This window comes from Habropoda laboriosa, unplaced genomic scaffold (genome assembly GCF_001263275.1).
Source record: "Habropoda laboriosa isolate 0110345459 unplaced genomic scaffold, ASM126327v1 scaffold40, whole genome shotgun sequence".
Classification (NCBI taxonomy): Eukaryota; Metazoa; Arthropoda; class Insecta; order Hymenoptera; family Apidae; genus Habropoda; species Habropoda laboriosa.
The window spans coordinates 8,044,957-8,067,866 of NW_017100231.1; the positions used below are offsets into that span (position 1 = coordinate 8,044,957).

General features: G+C 37.1%; 2 protein-coding genes across 2 annotated transcripts in view; one reads left to right on the top strand and one right to left on the bottom strand.

Annotated features, from left to right (window-relative positions):
* Nucleotides 1-529: 529 nt before the first annotated feature.
* LOC108571619 lies at nt 530-1,411 on the top strand. Its single transcript, XM_017933697.1, has 2 exons — nt 530-731; nt 1,253-1,411. The coding sequence occupies exons 1-2, from the start codon at nt 621-623 to the stop codon at nt 1,355-1,357; spliced, it is 216 nt and encodes a 71-aa protein (XP_017789186.1). The 5' UTR covers nt 530-620; the 3' UTR covers nt 1,358-1,411.
* A 765-nt stretch (nt 1,412-2,176) lies between these two features.
* The window catches only part of LOC108571589 (A disintegrin and metalloproteinase with thrombospondin motifs 7-like), a 59,144-nt gene continuing 38,410 nt past the window's right edge, over nt 2,177-22,910 (bottom strand). The window contains exons 3-16 of the mRNA XM_017933663.1: nt 17,182-17,434; nt 11,972-12,291; nt 10,546-10,820; nt 8,929-9,075; nt 7,969-8,119; nt 7,800-7,889; nt 7,063-7,378; nt 6,284-6,411; nt 5,951-6,198; nt 5,721-5,838; nt 4,988-5,250; nt 4,003-4,514; nt 3,104-3,277; nt 2,177-2,328 (exon numbers count right to left, since the gene is read on the bottom strand). Of these exons, the coding sequence (XP_017789152.1) occupies nt 2,177-2,328; nt 3,104-3,277; nt 4,003-4,514; nt 4,988-5,250; nt 5,721-5,838; nt 5,951-6,198; nt 6,284-6,411; nt 7,063-7,378; nt 7,800-7,889; nt 7,969-8,119; nt 8,929-9,075; nt 10,546-10,820; nt 11,972-12,291; nt 17,182-17,434 (3,147 nt within the window). The remainder of the gene's footprint in view (nt 2,329-3,103; nt 3,278-4,002; nt 4,515-4,987; nt 5,251-5,720; nt 5,839-5,950; nt 6,199-6,283; nt 6,412-7,062; nt 7,379-7,799; nt 7,890-7,968; nt 8,120-8,928; nt 9,076-10,545; nt 10,821-11,971; nt 12,292-17,181; nt 17,435-22,910) is intronic.

Consider the following 22,910-nt stretch of genomic DNA (forward strand, 5'->3'; position numbering starts at 1 on the left):
TCATTACCTCATTTGAATTTAATGACTTGTATAAAATATTTATTTAAAATTCTACTTTGAACTAATGAAACCAAAAAATGGTTATAAGGAAAGAATATATTATAAAATGTTCTTTAATTTAATAATGAGTTTACACATTATCTTTTACTACTTTTGCATATTCTGATTCTGTCAGAAAAAAATGAAATAAACGTTTAAAAGTTCATAACATTTTTATTGCATTACAAAATTAAAACATAAATGCTGTATTATATTTCAAAAACCTTAAGGGTCTGTGATTTTTATAAGCATTACGTATATACATATATCTAGATATTTATGTTGACTACAACGTCATTTCCCTAGATTTTATAGAGATCTTATTTCCAATTAATTTTATGATTCGACGTTAAATACGTAACTATACATTTATTTATTAATTCTATTTTACTTAATATTGTACTATAAGGTAAATATCTTCTATTAAGTTATATAACATGTTATTAAAACTTCTCCTAAAATATCCTAGATTTTCCTTTCTATATTCATTGTGACCGGAGAGTATAATCTGCACTCATATTGAAACCATATCCGTTTGATTACGTTTGTCGTACGGTTCAGATTTTGTGAAACGTAAAAACATGTTCGCAATTCAGAAAATAGCTAGGCGAACGCCACAGTTACTGAAATTAACTGAAAATCAACGTAGAACATTTCTCGTCACACCTCCAAGAGTTCGAGTATCATTTCTTGTAAGTGCTAGTTTTATTGAACGCAATTACATAATAAAGTGGTCATTTGAATTCAATTTTATGGTACATTATTTTGAATTAGATAGTTCGTTTGCCGTAAAAATGTGTGGTTTCATGTATAACGTTAATTATGTACAACCAGAGTTTAACCTTATTTTATTACGTAAAAAAGGTTAAATTGCATTTGCTTAATTTTTAAACAAAACTCAGTCATTTTGAAAAAAGGGAATTTGTATAAAAGAATTACAGTTTAATTTCAAATTTATCATATTTCAGTGATAAAAAAAAGGGTTATGTATATATTCAAAATGTTTACATGAAATTGTAGATATATTGATTTGTTTAATCATTATTGGTTATGTACATTTTAAATTTTTATCAATCTATTAAGTATAGATAATATTATTAGTATAAAGTTCATGTAAAGATGTATAATTGTCAAAAATATTGAAATTATAGATTAAATAAATCAAAAATATCTAAGTATTTTAATGACAATAATGTCTCTTTTATCATTGCAGGAAAAAATGGCACTTGGTGTTGTTTTCTATATAGGAATAATGACAGTTCCTATCTATGTTGTGCTTAATGTAAAGAACTACAATGCGCGACATAAGGAAGAATAGAATTTTACAGCTGCATTTGAAAATTTGTAAAGTAAATAAATATTATAGATGAACATATACACTTAAATTGTATCAAATTAAATAAAGATATTTAGAAATGTATTTCAAGTACATATTACTTAAATGTATATCATAAATACTTAAATTAAATTAAATATTTAAGAGACATAACTGCAAAAATTATATTTAGTTTTTACCCTGTAACGAATGATTATAATCAGTACGTGCAGATGGAAAATTAGTGAAACAAAACTTAACAAAATTATGCTACTGAACATTGTCATGCTAGAAGCATCAATAGCAGAGTAATAAAATATAAGATCTATAACAATAGGTACATACAAATTCGCATTTTTAAATTATGTAATTAAAAAATATATCGAGTCTCTGTACAACACGTATATTTGCACATTTTGCGAATTTTATTAATTTTTATATTTGCACCGTTAAGTCTACTAACTACACAACTAATTTACGTATCCGAAAATCGCGTGATAGTGTGGTAATTGAAATTTACAGAATATTATTCAAAATGTCAAAGTAAAATATAATATCATTTACACCGGAATGCTAGTTGACAATTTTTTTTGCTGTCTTTCTATTTAATTTGTCTAAAATAAGTATAAAACGAAAATTTCCATATTTTATAGCTTTTCGTCATTTTGTTTAAATCTGCTGTATTCGAAATATTTTCGCGTAATCTTACAAAAAAATTTATTCGTGAAGGAAGTACAAGCAAGGACGGATCCTGTTTCACAGAAGTATCCACGCGACGAAAAAACGGAAGTTGATTAATCCAGGTGTCACTGTTCCGTTTACTCAATGATTGAAAATGTGCCTTCTGTTGTGATGACCATGTCTTCGTTTCTTGAAGCATGTTGCGCAACATTTCTCCTGTACGATCGATGATACGTCGCACATGCGTCTATATGTCGCACACATTGAGGCTGGTACTATAGTATCCTTGCATTCTGGAACAAACGTATGCTGTGCGATACTCTATACAGTGTTTCATAAGATAAATGTTTTTCCTTTTCTAGAAAGGCATATATAAAAAAAAATGTAATTAAAATTTTCTAATTACTCCGTTTCTCTTAGAATAGAAAGTAATTTTGAAATTTCAATGTTGGTACTACTGGCAGTTTTCTTATCACTGAGAACGGGGAATTTTTTTACGTCTTATTATAGGACAGAGTTCACTTCCGTATTATTGTAAGAGATCTTTTATCCAAGTGAATAATAAAATGTTAATTTTTGAATCAAGATCAAAATCACACTGTCTAAAAAGGTAAAAGAAAGAAATATTTCTGAAAATTAAATATACAGGATGCCGCGTAACAAATGGTAAGATTACTTTTATAATGTTGATAAATATAAAATTTTCGATTCTTTTTTGTACGTAATAGCACTCATTACTAGACACTCTGTGTTTATAAGTAACATTACGTCCTTATTATTGCAAGTAGTTGGTAAGCGTTATCACACATTTTCTTACACATGTATCCAATGTACCATTCACATCTAGAGTCTGAAGGGAATATCGTAAAGTGTTCACTGGAAGGATGTTATAATTCAGTGCATAGAACGTGGCGTGATTAACGATCCATGAAAAACTATCGCTTTCTAGATACGCGTTAAAAGGAAGAAGAATAAAAAGAGAAGGAAAACGAAGTGGTTCCCATGTATGGGTTTAGGTTAGCCGCGGGTATCCCTTAATGACCGATCCCCTCTGGCGTAGGCAATTACCGGATTTATCGTTCGCACACTGCCGCCTATGATAACAACGTCTGGTATCGATTGGCCTTCTCTCGGGGTTGCAATCGTCGGACAGCAATTCCGTTACACGGTCACGACACTCGACTTCCCTGCGCTTAATGCCAACCCTTGCCAGGCAGCTCGCATTGCAGGATCCCCATCTTCCTGTAAGCATGTACATAAACATCGATGTTTTAGGCTTGAACACTGCCATTTTGTGTCTGTGGTTGTTGACCAACCTTTCGAATGTAAATGGTTAGAGCTACGGATAAGTTCAAATATTGTTTTACTGAGTAACGGTCTAAAGGACAGACCGTGGGAACAGTTACGACCGTGACTACGTATTGTTTTTTTAGTTTTATATTAAATTTAACCGCCTGAGTACCGCAAATTATTAGAAAAGTGTCGTGTATAGGTTAGAAAAGTATCAAGTAGCGATGGTGCTTTTAGTGTAGTAATATGGGATAGTAATAGAAAGTAATTTTACAGTGACATTTTTTTAACACGAAATAGCAAACGTATAATAAAACGAAATAATAAACGTATAACTATGTTGAAGAATTAGAATTTTTATGAAGTTTTTTATTATTAAAACATTTTTAATTTGCATACAATGGTTGCAATTGTTTGAACTTTCTGGATGCAAATTAATGGATATGAATTAATAATGAACACACTTAACCTAACTGAATTAATGCATTCATATTTGATAGTCAATAATTTACAAAATGAAGGTTAAACCTAACCTTACTCGCATAATGGATAACTGAAGTATACAAATAAGAATGATGGTCTATATTCTAATGTAGGTTGCACTCTAGCAAACTACAGTAAAATATGTAAATATTTTCATATTATATTCTATATAATAATAATAATGAGCAACTCACCAGTGACCCATCTCCCACCCTGACAAATTTCAATGGTAGCTGGCTTGTTCTCTGGATTGCAATCTCCTAGTACTGAACAAGTCACCCTCCTACTCCTCTTTCCATTGGTGCAATGATTCCATTTCGACACGATCCACTTTGATTTAGTATTATACATAGAATTATCTGGATTTTCGTCGACAACATTATCAAACTCGAGAATCTCCGGCTCCTCAGTCGTCAAACCGTCGACGATCGTGATACCGTCTTGGTCATTTGAGCTCACGTTATAGAAAGAGGCATCTTTGTTGTCTGCATAGACAATTAATGGTGGTTCAGTTGATCCACAAGGGGGTAAATTAGGGCATGGACTGACTTCTTCAGGTCTCACGTCCCTGTTACAGTCTTTGTCAGGTAGAGCGAGATCTGATCTGTCTGGGCCCACTCCCGAGGAGACACACATCACAGATCGTTTTCGAAGAGCGCCTTCACCACAGGTTACTGGACACATTTGCCATGGACCGATCCACCATCTAATTTTGGCACAATAATTTGTTGCTTACAATTTTAGTCTTACTTATGGAAATGAATAGAAGTATTACGATACTCTACAAAATATAACTTATAAATAAAACTGCCGAAACGAAATGGAAGAAAAACTTCATTGATTGTAAAGACTAAAAATACGGGTCATGAACAGTAACATTTAAAAAAAAAAAAAAAATTTACTGAAATCCATCATTAAAAAGGTTCCATAAAAAAGGATCAAGAGAGGCAAAATTACTTATGTATTTGGCCAATAAACCAACCAATGGGTCATCGAATGAAAGTGCACTCGATTACGCTACTAGGAACAGGTCGCTATATGAGTCTGAACGGTAAATAAAATTTATTATGTGTATCCAGGCTCTTACGAGTCGCGATCGAGAAGCGGTTTAATCCGATTTTTCGCCATTCCATCGAGAGAGGAGAGGACTGGCTGACAGTACTCGAGTTTGCGTTTTACCTGGCTGGGCACGGATTCAAATTGCATTCCCGCAAAATCGATTCCGGCTTCTCGATGCCCTCGCAAAAGTGGTCCTCGACGACCCCGCTCTTCTTTTCGTTGCAGAGTGCTTTCGAGGTCTGTGTGCCACCGCCGCAAGTGGCCGTGCACAGCGACCAGTCGGAAAATACCCATGAGTACTCTGGTGCACGATCAGGCTCCTTCTTCGGCACGGTGTATTCGTAACGTAACCCGAAATTCCGATAGTGCCCTCTGGAAATCAACTGAAGTGATGGGACAACGATTATTGAGAATGAGGAGAAAGTAGCTAGAGAATCGTGTGCGCGTAGAATATTTACGTAATTTCATGTAAATATGCAGAGTGTCTCACCTAAACAGGCCACTTAAAAATATCTTCTTCAATAGTGATGATTACCCATTTTAGGTGAAACACCCTGTTGGATATAGCTGAATAAGCATGCAAAAAGATTACTTACAGTTTAACGTTGATTTCTTTTATTCTATTGAATAGAATGTAAGAAACTAAAAAATCAAAAATATTTTAATCAATGAGACGAACATATCTAGTCATTTTTTTTAATATCATTTGGATGTAAACCTGATTTTTTAAGAATTTCAACAGTTTCGCAATGCTTCTTTTTACATGTTTAATCGGCTATAACTTTCGAGCCAGGTAGAGTTGAAAGAAAACGTTAAAGAGTGTGATTAGAGTTAGTTAATGTTGAATACGTACGTAGACAGCGATGTCCTCTCTGATAGGGCCTGGAATTCTGACCTTTTCTCTGTCACGATCACGTTCATAAAGGGCTGGAGTTCCGGCGACTTCGTATTCCCCTGCTAAAGTGATCTGCCTGTCCAATTGCAATAAAAATCATAGTTTCCTCGTTTACTTTCCTCTAAATCTTGTATCTTTTACTTATAATTATTTTAAACTTTTTATTTTATCTTTCAATTATTATTTACCGCTTTCCATTAAGGAAGTACTTGTCAGAATTCGGCACTCCTATGCCAATATAATTTTTGCTGTTACCAATCTCTTCGATTTTTATATTTCTTGATCCAATGGGGACGACGATGACTTCTTTATAACCTGGACCATCATTCTTTTCATAAACTCCTCCAGTTGTTTCGCATTGAGTTCCATCTCCGTGGCAGATTCCGCAACGATCTTCTGTGGCATCTGAATCTACTGCCCAATCACATCCAACTTTCTGTGATATTAAATGGAAAAATTCGAATGTATTTAAAATTTTTTAAATGAAATATTTTTTATTATCATGAAAGATGAAAACTAACTCGACAGATTCCAGCAATACACATGTCCCTGGTGCCAACGTTACAAGGTGTGCCATCTAGAGCTGCTTCACCCCATGGAACGATTACGCTCTCCTCTGTATCGGTGCAGTATAATTCACAAGGCTCCGCTTCAATTAAAGATAACATTCGTTAATATTCGACAGATTAAACTTCTATGGAATACGGGATACTATTGTGAATTATTAGCACAGAAAGTAATTCAACTTTAAATGATAACGTAACAAGTTGGAAAATCTAACCTAATCTAGTTACATAAAATTTAATAGGAGGGGGAATTACTTTTATCTTATGAATTTAGTAATTATTATACACATGTCATATTTTGACTTCTAATGTGTGTACAATTAAAGTTTTCTCACAGAAAGATAAAAAGAAATTGACATGTGAACTTGTAGTAGTAAATTAGTAGAAAGATAATGTATGCTAATTTTTTTTTTGACACACAAATAATCACATCACAATTTCAATTATTACTCTTAGTTAATTGTGTTTATTCCTGTATTTATCATTTAGAATAAATAAAATATTTTAACCAGCTGTCTTATTCCTGTTATTTTAATTCATATTTCATGTGATAGAAGTTACAGAATCCCTCTGCACATAAATTTATTACGTCCTAAATATTGGTTATATAAATGACGAGTAAAAACTCAACTTCCTCTGTTAACTCTACAATTTAATATAATTTACTCTGCACGATTTCCATTACCATTAAACATTCCACTACCAAAAAAAAATACAAAAGGATTAAAACGTACTCTGATCAAAATACGGCAGCCATGTGTAATTCTTCCCTTTATACTCCTTGCCATCGTAATTGCTACATTGAATCGCTCTAAAGCTGGACGTGCCCTCGGGGCACGGTTCAGTGTTGCAGATTTTGTATCGACGCCTCTCGCCGATGCAAAACTTGCCGTCGTGAGCTGGCTCTGGATGGTCACATTTCCGCTCGACGATCGAGACGCCTGCGCCGCAAGTCCTCGAGCACTCGCTCCAAGAGCCCCACTCACCCCAACCACCATCTATCTGACGCGGCCTGTCTACTATTGGCACGCACTCCTGATTCTGACACCACTATGATAACATTATAAGTATTGTTGAACATTAGCGCCGCTACATTCACGGCTGATCTGTTCTGGTTATTTGTTTAATTCTAATTCTACTTCTTCCTTTTTCTTTAACTCTAATTGTATTCATTTTTAATTGAAAATAATCAAATATCTATTTAGATGCATCCTATTTTTTTTTCTCTTCCTACTTTCCTTAGCTTCTTCTTTCTTTCTTTCTTTCTTCTGAATTGTAATACTATAAAAGGTTTATACCCATAATTAAATAAATAAAAAAGAAGTGTGTGTTTAACCTTAGACTATTGGAAATTGAATATGGCGAATGTTGGTACACTTTAGCATAACCTTTTTATTTATGTTCATTTTTTTCTTAGTCCAGATTTTAGTTTAATCTGCTACTTGGTTTTTGTAATCTGACATTTTCGTACCATGTGTTTACCACAGTGTGTCCCCGGTGCAGCCGGATGAAGCATGGTGGTGCAAGTGCCGTCGACGATGCACCATAATTTAGAGCAGATCTGAATACAAAATTACAGAATTCTTTATTCACCGGTCTAAAATTGTCCCGTGTTCGATTTACTTCTTTTTTCTCATCACCTCCTGCAGAGGAGAGCAAACGGAAGCCTCCCTGACGCCGAACTGAAGCCTGCACTGGTGTTCAGCGTTGTACATCGCGCCAGGTGGCAAGTCTGGATACGCATAATCGTTGTGTGCTGGCTCGTCCTCCAAACATTCACCTTTTCCCTGGCTGTATAAAAAAAATTCTTGTTGAAAATTCCTTTTTTCTATATCGTTATTAAATGCTACGATAAAAGTAGCAATTATTTGTTTCAATATTGTTTTTATAATGTGAAAAGAATCTAAACTAGCCTAACCTAAAAATACAACTTTGTGAGAAATGTGTCAATTAAATGGCGGCAAATAAGTACGTTATTTTAATTACTTTACGAAATCGTAAATGTCGAATGAAAATTTATGGAATACACATTTATAATATACTGCAGTAGAAATGACTGTATGACGATAATTGAGTTATCAAGTGCAACCACGTTCGAGATGTATAAAGATATTAACATTTTTTTAAGAATTAATGTTATATTTCTTATCGTATCTTAACGGCATTTTAAACAAACATAAAAATCTTATCTCGGATATAAAGTCTTCTCGAGTAATTAACATCGAGAAAAAAAGAACTGATACAGTCCCAGACAGAATCGTCAGCCTTATAATCACTTGTAATTACAGCCTTTAAACGCTCGGCAATTAAGTCATTCAATTCATTCCCCAGTTATATCAAAGAAAAGAACTAAAAACGTCCAAGCCGCAGTTAAGAGACTACATAGGTATACCTAAGTATTTAACATCATAAATCCATTTTTCAAAAATATATTTTATTCGTAAAAAAAGACAGTATTTTTAATAAAAGGAATCTCAATTTCCACTTCAAGTAATCGCTAAAAATTAATATTCTTAAAAACACACTGTAAGGAAGACTAGCTTTTTTCATCTTTTAAAAAAAAAATTAATTACTACGCTTGTCAAATACGTATATCTTACTCTAAGAAATTTGTGATGTCCCTTCTTGAGCATCTAGACCATGCTACGCCAATGGTGTCTACCTCAAATGTCGGCGTCATTACGTGTAGAGTGTCGCCATCTCTCTTGCTACAGCCGATCTTCTCCGTGTCGTGGTACATACCGAAGCTGCAATCGAAATCGAGCTACAGCCGTGAATCACTTTGACAATTGGAACGGTCAGGAAAGGAAGGGACGCGAATTCGCACGTGCTCGTCGGTGATACGATTGCAGCCAAATACGCGGTAAACGTGATAACGAGGCCGCATTATCGTCTAATAAAAACGAATCGGTTAATGACGGCCACGAGCTACCGAATGTTTGCTCTACTGACCAAGCGTGCCACGCAATGGCTGAATTAAATTTTTCCTTGTCTCGTTTTCCACAATTTTTGTGTGAAATGAATGAGCACTCCTGATTTGAGTGGTAAATAAACTACACTACTGAGTTTGCATAATTGTATGAGTTGATGAAAAGTATTTATTAACGATAAGTGTCTTTTATTAAATAGAGAATTTAATTCATTTCTTTTTTTGTTGTTTTAGCGGTTATTTGTGTCAAGGTTAGGTTAAACTTTGCTTCATTAAAAAAATTATATTCTATTATGTGTAGTCAAGAACCTAACCTGACCTCCCTTTTTTCACATAAAATCAGAGTTTCATTGCTTAAAAAATATACCTTTAAATACACGTAACAAATAGAAGAAATATATGTATCTCAAGTGATACAGTTATATAAGATACTCTATAGAACTTATATTTAATACTGTTCAATTCGATAAATGAAGACAATTAGGGTCAAAATTAAACTCGAGTTCGGCATGCTTAAGCTCAGTGCCACTAACCAACGGTGGTGAAAGAACGCTTAACAACGATAAATCCAAACACAATAAGTCGTACCACAGGATGGTAAGAAGCTAGCCAACTCGAGGATACTCAGTCGTGGAGAAATATGAAATGTGTGTTGGGGTAATTGCCGTGAGGCAAAGAAGCCGACGGCCGCGAGCTAAGTGTGCTTCTAAGGATCCAATAAAAAAGAGACGATAAATTTCTGTGGATTACAGGGATAAAACTGGAGTCTCGCGGAGATAATTCACCTCCTCCAGACCGTTACTTTCTCTCTGTGAAATTCCTCGACTATTTTAGGGATGGCCTGTTCTTGAACATCAAACACTGCGAATTATTTTCTCTTTTTAGGTTATGAAACCCAAGTATTAATTGTTTTTCTTACTCAAAATAGTTTTCATTGCCTTTTAAACGAGTAACTAAACTATCCATTATTTTATGATAAAAATAGTCATTGGAAGTTTGTATTATTAAAAATAAAAGTTAAATAATACACACATTCCACTCTACATTGCTAATCAGTCATTTACATTATTTTGACATTTTTATTTGATCGTATCTACTGTTAAAAGTATTTCAACTCATTTCCCATTAAACAAAATACAAAGAGGTTATGTTTGGTGAAGTCCTGTTAATTTTTGAAGTAAATATCCAAATCCGTTACTCCATAAATTAAAGTAGACTGCAAATTCATTCATGAAGTACGATTGGCGTTCGATCGTTCGACTTTTTTCTTTCAAAACTTTTCGCTCACTTGTGTCCCAATTCGTGGGTAATGGTGTGCGCGAGCGTGATCCCATTGTCCTCGTTGACACTACAGCTGCGGTCTGGCTGGCACATACCGGCAACGTGGGCCACTCCCAAAGTGCTGCATGGCGTGTTCGCCCTCGAGCAAATGTCCTCCCTCGTCACCAGGATCGCCACGTCGTGGTGATTCGGATGCGAGTCATCCACCGGGTTCAGTTTCTGTTGCCATTTGCAGAAATTGTACAGCGTCCTGTCTGCGTTCACAGTGATGTCCAGCCCTTGCTGAAAACAGACGTTAGTTGCCGGCGGTTTCGCCAACACGTTGAATAGAAATGCGCGCATTTTCCGCTGCCCGTTCCGTTTCCGATGCTCAAACCACGCTCGCTTTACGACCACCGTCGGCTTCGATTCGAATGTACCATACACTGTAGACCGGATTTAAACTTTGTTCGTGATGATTCGTTTTACAAACAGTTTGAATTTTTAATATTATTGACGTGTAATAGTTCATTTTTCGAACAGTGTTATTGTTTTAAATGTTTCCGGTGGTAGAAATGTAGATTAGTTAAAGATATTCGTCACTTAAGGTTATTTTTTCAAGTGGGAATTTTGTCTAACAATTCTAAATGCAAGAATGTATATAATATTGTAGAAAACATATTTACTATGATAATCATTTTGTATCGTACTGTACTTCTTGAGTTTGAAGCGTGTTTACACACGTTAATTCCTTCGCCAAGCGCTAGATGGCGTTAGTAGCACTATACATTGAGGCATTTGAAATTTCCGAACATAAAGTGATCTCAAACATATTTTTTATATTATATTGGTAGGATACTATTAGGAAAATTTGTACTATCATTATTTACTCTCATTTAAAATTGTTTACACATTAGTTGAAAATTCACCTTGTTAAAATATTTTAGTTATTAGAACATATAACTAAAAAAATTCATTTACAATCTTTAATTTGCGACCAAGATCTTCTCTTATAACTACATCTACCTTCTCCTTACAAAAAAAAGGAAAAAGAAAATTTTTAAAAACCTACCAACGATTTTCAAGAATCAAGATACGACGCGAAGCTAAAATCGAATTTTTTAGAACCAAATAATTCATACAGGATGTGTATCGCATAAAGTATCACATGTTATACGTTACAAATGATTTTTCATTTCAAGTGTTTGAAAAATATTTTTATTAGATTTTATTGCATCAAAGAAGATCTATGCAAAATTTCGACCATTCGTATCCCGTTGCATTGAGAAAAGTATACGTAATCATTTTTCCCGCTATCTCTAAATACCATGCAACAATTTACACGACAAACACCCTGTATAATAATGAACTCGTTAACACGGTCCCACGAGAATCAGTCCGACATCTATCCGTCGGGCGCGACACGCACATCACTACTAGCGATTTACACGTACTTCGGCGTCCTCCTCTTCCACGAGGATAATCCTGACCACGACGACGTTGATGAAATTCCCGATGGTCGGATCGAGGTACAGCGAGGACACCATGTTCATGATGGTCAGCAGATACGTCTCGACGTCGCCGTCTTGATGAAAAGCCATCATCGTCGTGTCAGCAACAACGAGAGCCTCGACGTGACGTGGTCGACTGATCGATCGCCTGGAACGCTGCCACCGTTTCGTCTGATAGTGTTTTCTTCGGCCGCGTCCTTGAACCTGGACCAAACCAGGCTGCGTCTGCCACTCGAGCCGCGTCTCCGTCAACCGTCTAGGCTCTGCGAAACCCAATACCCCGTGTCACGTGTTTACCGTTCCCCTACTGTTCGATTTGTAATTCGATCCGGCTCAACGGAAATGCTCTTTACGCGTTAACGTTTGTTTCTAACGAGGGGAATTCCAACTTCTGTACGGGGGTCATACTGATGCGGTTTTCATGATTAATTTCTGGCTTTAGGTTGAATCGATCGTTCGTACGGGACATATATGTATACATAGGTTATCTGGGAATACATTGTACATTTAAGAAGTGGATACTAAATGTCTTTTTTTATTCTGTATAGAATGTCTCATTTACGAAACTATCGCTTTTCAACGTGTTAAAAAACTGTTCGGTTGAAAAATCTCAGGTTATTCACAGAACTAATTTCCAGTTAACTGGGAAATTAGCAGACGAGGCAATATGTTAGTAGATAATTAAACCATCATAAAACGAGGTACTTAACCTGCTTTGTAACCTACTATAATAACAATTACGAGACTAATCATTCAAAAAAGAAGTACTTAAAAATAGTGGCGATAATGAGTAGCAGCAGAACGAGTTTCGCGTACCTCGAAAGGGATGTTTAATTTTCACGCGAGCCCCATCAATCTTCGAGCGGAGCATGTAATCCCGTGTTCAAAATTGCCGCGCGTCGCTATCTAACGAATCGGCTAGTGGCATGGCGGCCTCTATCTCGAAAAAGATGTACACTCGCGAGGCACGTAAGACGGTCCCCTTAATTTATGCAGATTGCTCGATTGCAGAGAGGCATGCAATTAAGATTTCATTCGAGTCTCCGCCGATAGATCGTCCCGCTTGCCGAAATGGATATTCATTGTGGTTAATTACGGGTTTGCAGCGAATTGGATTATCCCCGTTGACTGCCACCTATCAAACAGCCCGATCTTTCTCGCCCAAGAGAAGGTTAGTATACATCGACTCTCCTTCGCAGGGATCGTTTAATCCGTTGAAACGCGGCCTCGTCACTCGGTTAATAGGTTCCACAGACCTGGGATTCGTGGCAAACACTGGCCGCGGATCAGCACTTTCGAAATTCGTGTCCAAATTAGTCGAATTAATCGCGCTCCCATGGACACTTTGCTCCGGGGAGTTCGACTGCCGATTCCGGTTTACTGCGAATTTCAGCTCTCGACTACTCGCGGCGCTCTCACAATTGCCGCTACGATACGTGTGTGTGTGTATCCGCCTAGTTAATTTGGAATCGAGCAATCAAAGTTTGGACATGTACCGTAGCGGTTCGCTTGATTCTCGATGGTGGATCCATCTCACTGATAAGGGAGCAAATCTGAGTTTGTACATTGATCGTTACGTCGTCAAATTGTATTCTTAATGGTATTTTATAATGGAATTTTGAAGACGAGTCAAAATTAGACATTCATTTGTAGGTTAGGCTTAAAGTAGAAATAATTTTTGCATTTGAATATTTCCAGTTTTTAGTAAAGTATACTGTTTAAATATTACATCTTGCAAATTACCACGGATATTCCCTCCCTTCGAATACAAACGATTACACAGATGAATAAATTCCAAACATCTCGAATTTCACTAGAAATCACACCAAATTGCCCATTGATTCACTTATCCCTCCCAACCTAACTACTATTGACTCGTCGTCACGTGATAACTTAACTGTCCCCCCACCTCCCTTTCAATCACTTAACCCTCACACTCCATACGTATTAACCTACTCAATTCTAAGATAATTAGTGGCGGAACAGGGTGGACAGATGACCGGCGGCAATGAGATTTTATCGAAAGCTTCTGTGACAAGCTCATAAATATTGAAATGCGATTTTTCACTGGGCAGTGTTTCAAAGATGCATCGCGCCGGTAAAAGGACGAGCTTCGAGATGTCGCTGGCACGCCCACATTACCTATCGTGACGCGACCAATTACATTATATGCGTAGAAGGCGTAAATACTTGTAATACGCGCCGCTGGCGAACGAGGAGGCCGCCACAAGTAAAGGCCAGAAGAGAAGAGAGGGGAACCTAGGCTCCAGAAGAAAAAGAAGGTGTCGGTCCGTTCTCACTGTAGGTGTCGTTCCCTGCATCCCACCCCACTCCTTTCCCCCTCGCTATTACCAACAGTCCGTTGCTTCGGTTGGTTCGCTATTAATTACAAGTTCCTCGCTGCGGAGGAGAGGTGCCGGCGGTTTTTTCCCAGTGTCCACGCAACGTCGTGCTTTACATCGATGTAATTAACGGAAGCGACCTGTCCCGTTGGACATTAGAGAGGGAAATAAAGGAGGAAATAAGGCGTGGCTTCGGTATTTGTTAAAACTGATTTACGATCGACAAGCAGAAGCAGGTTCACATAGACATACTGGCCACAGGTTAATTTTGCTGTCTTTTCACGAAGGAAAAATGGAGAGGGTAAAGTGGTCACTGATTGGATACAATTGTAGGCGGGTTTGATTCGTGTCTATTGATTAGAATTGTGATTTAACCTATTTAGAGAGGAATTTCTTGATACGTTAAATTTTGAGGAAAATACCTACACCAATACAAAAAGTTATAATTTATAGAAAAGAAACTATCAGTGATATAGTAATAATTTCACTGTCCGTCAATGTTTAAAGAAAAGAAAAAATAAGGAAGGCAGTGTAAACGATAATCTTCCAGCTATAACGATCCAGGTATGAAATTATCCTGTTTGCACAGCGTACGATAAACTAGGTCTCAATCCGCTGCTATGTCCAGCCTACGTACTTACATTCATTACGCAGAAACTTGTCGCACGAACTAATATTGGGATAATCGTTGAAAATGACAGAAAGTTTGTTGTAATCCGGCAAACAGGTTACGCCTTTGCCATTTCCAATGATTTAACGCCATCTATGTCTCGTAATGCAATTAGAACGGTAAAATTCGTTATGAGCAGAAATAATGGCGTCACGCCCGATTTGAAAATATGGCGCGCTCGTAAACAAGCTGAATCTCGTGGTAATACGGGAGTAGCAAAGATAGAAACACTCGAAGATAATATAGTTTAATTAAACACTGTCGTGTACGTGTCCACAGCAAAAGAAAATTAATTTTTTCTGAAGTAACAATATTTGTCGTATCCATCTCGGACAATTTCATCGATAAGAAGATAACGTTCGAAGCGTTGACACGCCCACATGTTTACAGCTCGTGTATCCAATTATACCCTGTAGCCTCAGACGCATAAATATTCCTAGGCGAAAAAATAAAAAAAAGAAACGAAACGGGAAGAGAACGGGACGAGTCAAAAGGGTAACTGGGGATTCGACCTATTTAGTACTTATTTATCTTTGAACCTGTTGCTCCTGAGTGGTTTCGTCGCTTGCCGTGAAGATTTCGTGTGTGGATATACAGGGTGTTTCAAAAGTGACAAAAAAAATGATACGAACATAAATCTTAAATATTCTCAATATTGAATATTTTATAAATATCATGGAAACGTGAAGAAATATCACGTGAATATATAGATCATAGTAAAATCACAGTCAAAGTTTTCTACATTTACAGAATCCTAATGAATCTTGTTGTAATAGGTTGGTTGTTACTGTAAGCTAACGAAGATTTCAATTGTCTAAAATATCTTTTCAGTCTTCCACTATTATCGTTATTAAAGGTAAAGCGACATTTTTTCCAGCAAACTTCCACGCTAAACAACGTGGCGATAATGAACCCTACTTAAACCAACTTTTACAACATAAATTTATCATAAGAACAAGCAATATTCCTCGCCCTCTAACTTCTAATAGCTGTTCTTAAGTAGCCGTCTTTCAACTACATCTTTACCATACCTTACCCTAATCTTACTTTAAATTATCATTATCCCTAATCTTATTTTAAACTAACATTATCTCTATATTAAACCATAAATATGATTTCAATTAAAAACAACTATTTTCACATTTCTCTGCTCACAGGCCAAACCAGGACCGCTCACGAAGTTGCTCTATGTGAAGTGGTCAGACAAATTGAAAGCATAGGAACGATGTTAGAGCAATAGACTACGCTTGCTTGAGCAACGATCTTATGGTGGGGAGCTGTATGAATGTATTAGTGATCGCCTGGCCTAATATTGAGAACTATGCTTTGAAAATAGCTAGGCACGTATTGAAAAAAGTAACCGATGATACGAAACGCCTCACAAACGTACCAACACATGCCTACCTACGAGCCTACACTCCCACCACTACTATTGTTCCCCACTTATTTCACGACTGCTGACGTCATTTGCCCCGGCCACTGCTCTCAGCTCTACTCGGGGCAAACAAGAGCACTTTTGCTCTCAAAACAGCTGCTTGAGCGGCCACGGTCCAAACAATCCATAGAAGCAAGTAGAACAAGAAAAAATAGTCAGACAGACCATGTTCAGGAATTTTCAATCGTTCTTCTTAGCTCTTAAAACTGTTACAAGTTTTTATTTGAAAAACAAATACTATTATACAGTATGCGACAAAAGTTTCTTCACTCAAATTGCAAAATTTTTTAAAAATTTTTTTTTTAATTTCAATTTATAAAGGTGTCATACCTTCCTCTTTATCGTCTTCCATTTCACCACAATAAATCTCATTAAATTCAGAGTCCAGGAATTGTTGTTAAATACTGTATCATTCATAATGATATCATAATATTCTATTTGAAACATAAGAAAATTTTTAAATGAAGAAAACGAAGAAACAAGAAACTAAGTTTAAAAAAAACTATCATAATAAAAGGAGTCAATAGTCACCAGTAGTAAAATGAACAAAAGGAAACAAACAAAAAGCAGGGAAAAAAGAAAAGAAAATAAAGCAACTGAGAAAGATTGCAGAGGAAAAAATAAGAAGCACAGTGAGAAGGCGGTGTAGAGTAAAAAGAAGAATAAGAAGAAGAAAAAGAGAAGGGTATCGGTGGGTTGTTCTCACCGCGAGTGCCACAGTTTCTCTCGAGTTTTCTCTTCTTTTTACGTCGGCGTCTGGTGCGGGCAGCGGCGGCGCCGATTTCGAGCTGCGGCTGCTCGGCGGATCTACGGAACACGAGATGCGGCCTGGCCAGCGACGAGTTCCGGTGTTCGCGTCCGTCGGCGCCGGCGTCTTCCAGCCGGACTTGTTCTTCTTCCGGGGACACAACGACTGGTTCCAACCAGAACTCTCCGTGATCGCCACGCAGCATGCCCGCCTGAAACACGAAACCTCGCTATCATCTTACTATCACTCTTTGTTCTGCTTTTACCGGAGACAACTATAATACTACATACAGTGCTCCCTCGAAGCACGTTTTCTTGAAAAATTTCCACGTTCATTTCGAGTCAATTTACATATTTTGCATACCTTTACAATTTTATTTATCATGGCGAATAAGAGAGATGAGTGAAAGAGCGAACGCGAATTCAAATAGACAACGAACAACCGTATTTGGGTGAAAAATCGAAAATTGTGACAATTTGAATTTTGCATAAATTAGTTTTTTTCTTTTTTGCGTATTCTGGAATGATTCGAGTATTAAATTAATTGTAAATACATATATACAAAAAAAAATTGTATATAACCTAACCTAACATTCGTTCTTCTCCTAAAAAAAAAAAAATAAGAAATATAAATATCCAATCGATTTGTTACTGTAACAAGGAAATCTAATGGTTGTATCACAAACTTAACCTAACCTAACTTAAATAATTCAAACTCAATTATAAGAACACCCAAAATATTTCATTCTTTTAACGTAACGCACAATTGAACGAATTAAAACGTACGATGCAACAATCGAAATGTTCTTTATTCTCCTGAAAAAGAAAAGGAAAATAAATCTTCAATACGATTTTCTATTCGAGAAACAGAAGATCCACTCGCCTGAAGTCGTTAGTTCGAGACAGCAGACGGCTGTTTTGAGAGGCACACAGTGGTAGGCCAGACACGTAACACCTTCGAAACAAGAAACGGTACAATGTAAATCGGTCTTGATGCCGGTACAGATTACCGCGTTTATAGTACCGCCACGTCATTAATCATTTCCCTGATCATCGATAGCATTCACCCATTCCCTGTCAAGTAGCAACTGATTGGCGGAACACCCATCGTCTGATTCCGATGTAATTCTTCATTTTACACACGCCCTTTCTCTCTTCTTCTTCCGCTATCGCTCTTTTTTATCTACCTCTCACTTCTCTTTTATCGTGACGCTGTAACCGAACATAACACATCGACAGCTCTTATCGATCAGTATTTCGGATGGACTGTTGTTACGTACCTTCCCCCTCCGCCAATCTTTCACGCTCCATTTTTCACGCGTTCTTCCGTTCCTTTATTTTAAACACCGTGTTAATCATTTTTTACCTTTAATTTTCTATTGTTCAATCGTAGATATGTTACATATTAAATCACCAGGTATAAAGAATGATTCTCCTTTTGAACAAAAGGATCGAAAGAGTAGAATATTTTTTTTACAGAAGCTTCTCTGTTTTCAACAAAATGGACTTTGTGTTGCTTGTTAGGTTAGGTTATGTAATGAATAGTTATTCACTATATTTTCATATTTTTCTATCACATGTATTACAAAAAAACAATAATATTAAAAATACTAAATATGTATAGACATATGTGTCAGTGTTCCTGAACAGGTTAATAAAGAACGAATTTTTGCACGGATTCCGACCGAGCGAATAAAATTCTCACCATTTCGATCAGGTATATACCAGTTTTCAGTAGCGATATAATTTATAACGAGTCTCGAATACCGAGAATCCACTCAGAAGCGGAGATAAAACCGTGTAAAAATAGCCAAGAATAATCGATTGGAGGTTAGGTTAGGCTGTCGCGGCAGAAATAGGAAGAAAGGGCCTGAAATACAAGTCGAGCGAGTGTTTCGACTATTCCCTCGACGGCGACCATGAAAAATCACGGCGCCACAGCTTCACAAAAGGTGAGCCCTCCAACGGGGGCACCGTTGAAGGATCACAAAGTGAAAAAAGGTTCCGAGCGTGATTCAGCGCCGCATGGGGCCTCACGGCTCGATCCCCTCTGCTCGCCCCCCTGCCGTCAAATACTCGCCGCACTCAACCTCTTTCAGCAGCACCATCTCTCTGCCTGCGTCTCTGTTGTGTTCCTCATCTCTTTTATTTTCCTCGTTTCATCTTTTTCTTCTCCCCCTTCACGCGGCCCCTGTTGCTCATTTTTTGCACCGTTTCTTTTCATCTTACGCGTACAGAAAGCCCGATCGACTATATAAGGAGTGATTTGTTGCCATGGTGGCTTCAAACCACGCCACAGACATTGTCGTCGGCTCAGTTAACGATTCAACACGACTTTTCTCTTCCTTCTTTTCGTACCACGTTGTTCCCTTTATTCCTCGATACCGAGCGAAGTTGATTAAGGATCGATCAGTGTCCACTTCGATTCGAGAGTAATTCCAATATGGAGGATCTTGTAGAATGATGTTTCTCGAAGTGGACGAATTTGAGGTTAGGTTAAATTAAAGATTCAGAGTCATTATAATTATTAATATTTTACTGTGTCATAGAACAATGTTAGAATGCACCAATCGTCTTTCAGGATATAAATACCTAAATAAAGTGAAAATTTCTATTTAACCATAACCGTCTCGCTATAAATTTTGAGACATGGAAATTATACGTGAAAAGTGCAGTTCAATATAGTAACGATTGAGAAAAAATCATAAAAAATGACAAATTTTTTTATTTCATATACCAATGCCTGATATAATTCATCTATTAAATTCTGAAAACCTATCGGTGGAGTTCTCTTGGACGTTTCACAGAACTGTAGCAGGAAACTTCTTGAACTAGCACCGCGGTCAAAGTACGAACTTGAACTACGAAGTGGCAGATTTACGATCCTCGAGGTTCCACGTACTTCAAAGAAAATTCAATCTTCTAACTCGTCTATTTTTTACTTCCTTAACTGTTCCTACCCAAGAAATTCTCAATGGCCTTCGTTTGATCGAATAAAGCGAAACTTCTGCAATGTTACCTCTCACCACAGTCTTTAAATGTTTATTTATGCCCATAAGTATGAATCCATTTGTATACAAAATAAAATAGCCAGAGAGCAGACAAAATATCAATAGTTACAAATAAAAAAGAAAAAAAAAAATGAAGTTTAACGAGAAATTAAGTTGAATGAGGTTGAATGAAATTTACATGTTTCGCCCAGTGTACGTGGAACGTTGGCGTGTTTAGCGGCTGATTGGATGTTCAATTTATTTGTAAACTCGATACTTTTGAACTGGATATTCGAGTGGTTGGATCTACATAAATTGCTAGCCAGCATAAATTCACCATCCTCGGTATGACAATTTACGAGTGAAACCGGTTAACTGCAAACCATTATATTTACTGTAACCTTATCCCTTTGAGATTCAACGTTTCTCTTCCGACTGCCTCATCGGGCTAATCCGGATTTATCTCGAAGGTGAAACATGTTGCTCTCTTATCGAACGGAATCGATTGCTTCGTTTCGACGTCTTCGTATCGCCGGCCGTTAATCGAGTCCCATTGTTGTCTTCGCGTCTTAAATTGGATTCCCTCTGGTGAAGACGGTTCACGTTTAAGTATATTAGACTATAGAATTAGAATTTTCCCAAATTAAATGGAATTATTCTGAAATCAATTCAATTCACCATTTCAAAATTATAATACTTCAGCTTCTTTTAAGTGCGTCAGCAAAATTTCACTTCTTAACCTCTCTGGTGGATAGGGAAAACTAAATAAAAAAGTTATTTATCCTTGACAACTTAACTAAATATACAAAAATATACGATTCCATTAAAAAAAAAAAAAAACAAGTTTGATCTTCATATCTGTTCTACATATCAACCTATGAAAAAAACTAATCACGTTAAATTATTTCTCTCGACACCATTCAATTTTTGTCTGAAACATTTTTTAAAGATATTTCAGGTTCTAGTCTTAGGTGACTCACCCAAACAATACTTTTTCATCCAAAACAAAACTGCTCCAGCGTGCACCGTTACATAACCGTACTCCATCAAATGCGTTCGCTTTTTGTCGGATACCGCTGATAGAATCGAGCCATTCGATTTCAACGCGTCGCGGGGACAGTAAAGAGGATCTAAAACGACCGTAGATCACCCGCCAGAATAACTCATTACGACATATCGCTCTCGAAACAATTTCATCCAAAACAAAACTGCTCCAGCGTGCACCGTTACATAACCGTACTCCATCAAATGCGTTCGCTTTTTGTCGGGTACCGCTGATAGAATCGAGCCATTCGATTTCAACGCGTCGCGGGGACAGTAAAGAGGATCTAAAACGACCGTAGATCACCCAATCCCCCCACCAGTTAACTAACTAACGATCACAGCAGACAGCCGAGGGTACGGAGGCAACACACCGAGCGCGCAAATTAAGTAATTTCGTCGTGGCCGAGGTGTTACGCGAACCGCTGAATGGAAATGGATGAGGACATTATCGATCGCGCGATCTACCGGCCGTTCGTTACTTCGCGTCCGGCGCATGCGCGCCAACGGTTGACCACCGCGGGAACTCGATGCGTCCAATCACAAGTAAATATATACTTCTATGACGGTCCAGCATCCTATTTGGACGTCTTTGTCCGTTTAATTGGTCGCGCCGCCTGGTTCTATGGTGTCCCTTCTCTTCACAGTGAATGCACACGATCGAGTCTCGTCGGCCATTTCTAGGATCCGATTAATTCCAAAGCATCGGTCGATAATTTATGGCCGGCTATACTTTGCCCCCCGCCTGTCTGTGTTTGTTGTGTGCGTGTGTGTACGTCGACTCTATGCTCGTTTCACGGTAAAACCTCTTCGTATCTGTCACACCTTCCTCTAATTGCCGCAAACACGCGAGCTGAACGATCCCGTGACACGACTGCGTTTCGAGGAATCCCTGCCCGCGAGGAAAACTTGCTTTCTTCGTTTGACGATACTCTCTGCAGAGTAATTGCTGAGATTTATAGGGGACAAAGGTATTTACGTCGTGTGTAGGTTGTTAACATCAGTGATCTCGATGTGCTGAAAGATGGTGACTTATAAAGTGTACAATGTAATTTAATTCGACAGGACGTTTTTAGATTTCCGTGATTTTGCAAGGAACCATGAGAAAATTACGATATGATGGTGGCTTCTTAATTTTTCAATAAAATCCCTGCATAAGGTTAATAATTTTTTGGTCATCTAAAGCTTTTTAAACTTCATGAAAATTTGTGACGTTTCCCATAACGTTCAATCTAACCTCAAAATCGTTCTGACTTCCGCAAAGTTGGCCCGAAACTTTGACACATTTACTGCGACTTATCTAACCTAGAAAATTGAATCTTGCTAGTTCTATTAATATTACAAGTTCCAGCGTACCTCCTCCAAAATATATTACACGTTCCCGGAGAGGAACAGGATCTGCTTTTACTTTGAGAGGTCCGCGGAACGATACCAAGGAATAACGTGCATCACCGTTATACACGTAAACCGACAGTAACAAGTTTTATCTGTTATAAACTTCCATGAAAAAGGAAATAACGAAAGAAAGAAAAAAAATTAGGAAAGAAGCAATCGTATAACTGTCGATATATCGGAGTAAGTTTCAATAAAATCTTTCTTCTTGAATCGTAAAATAAATATAAATAATAATTTTAAAAAATTAGAAAAATTCTAAACT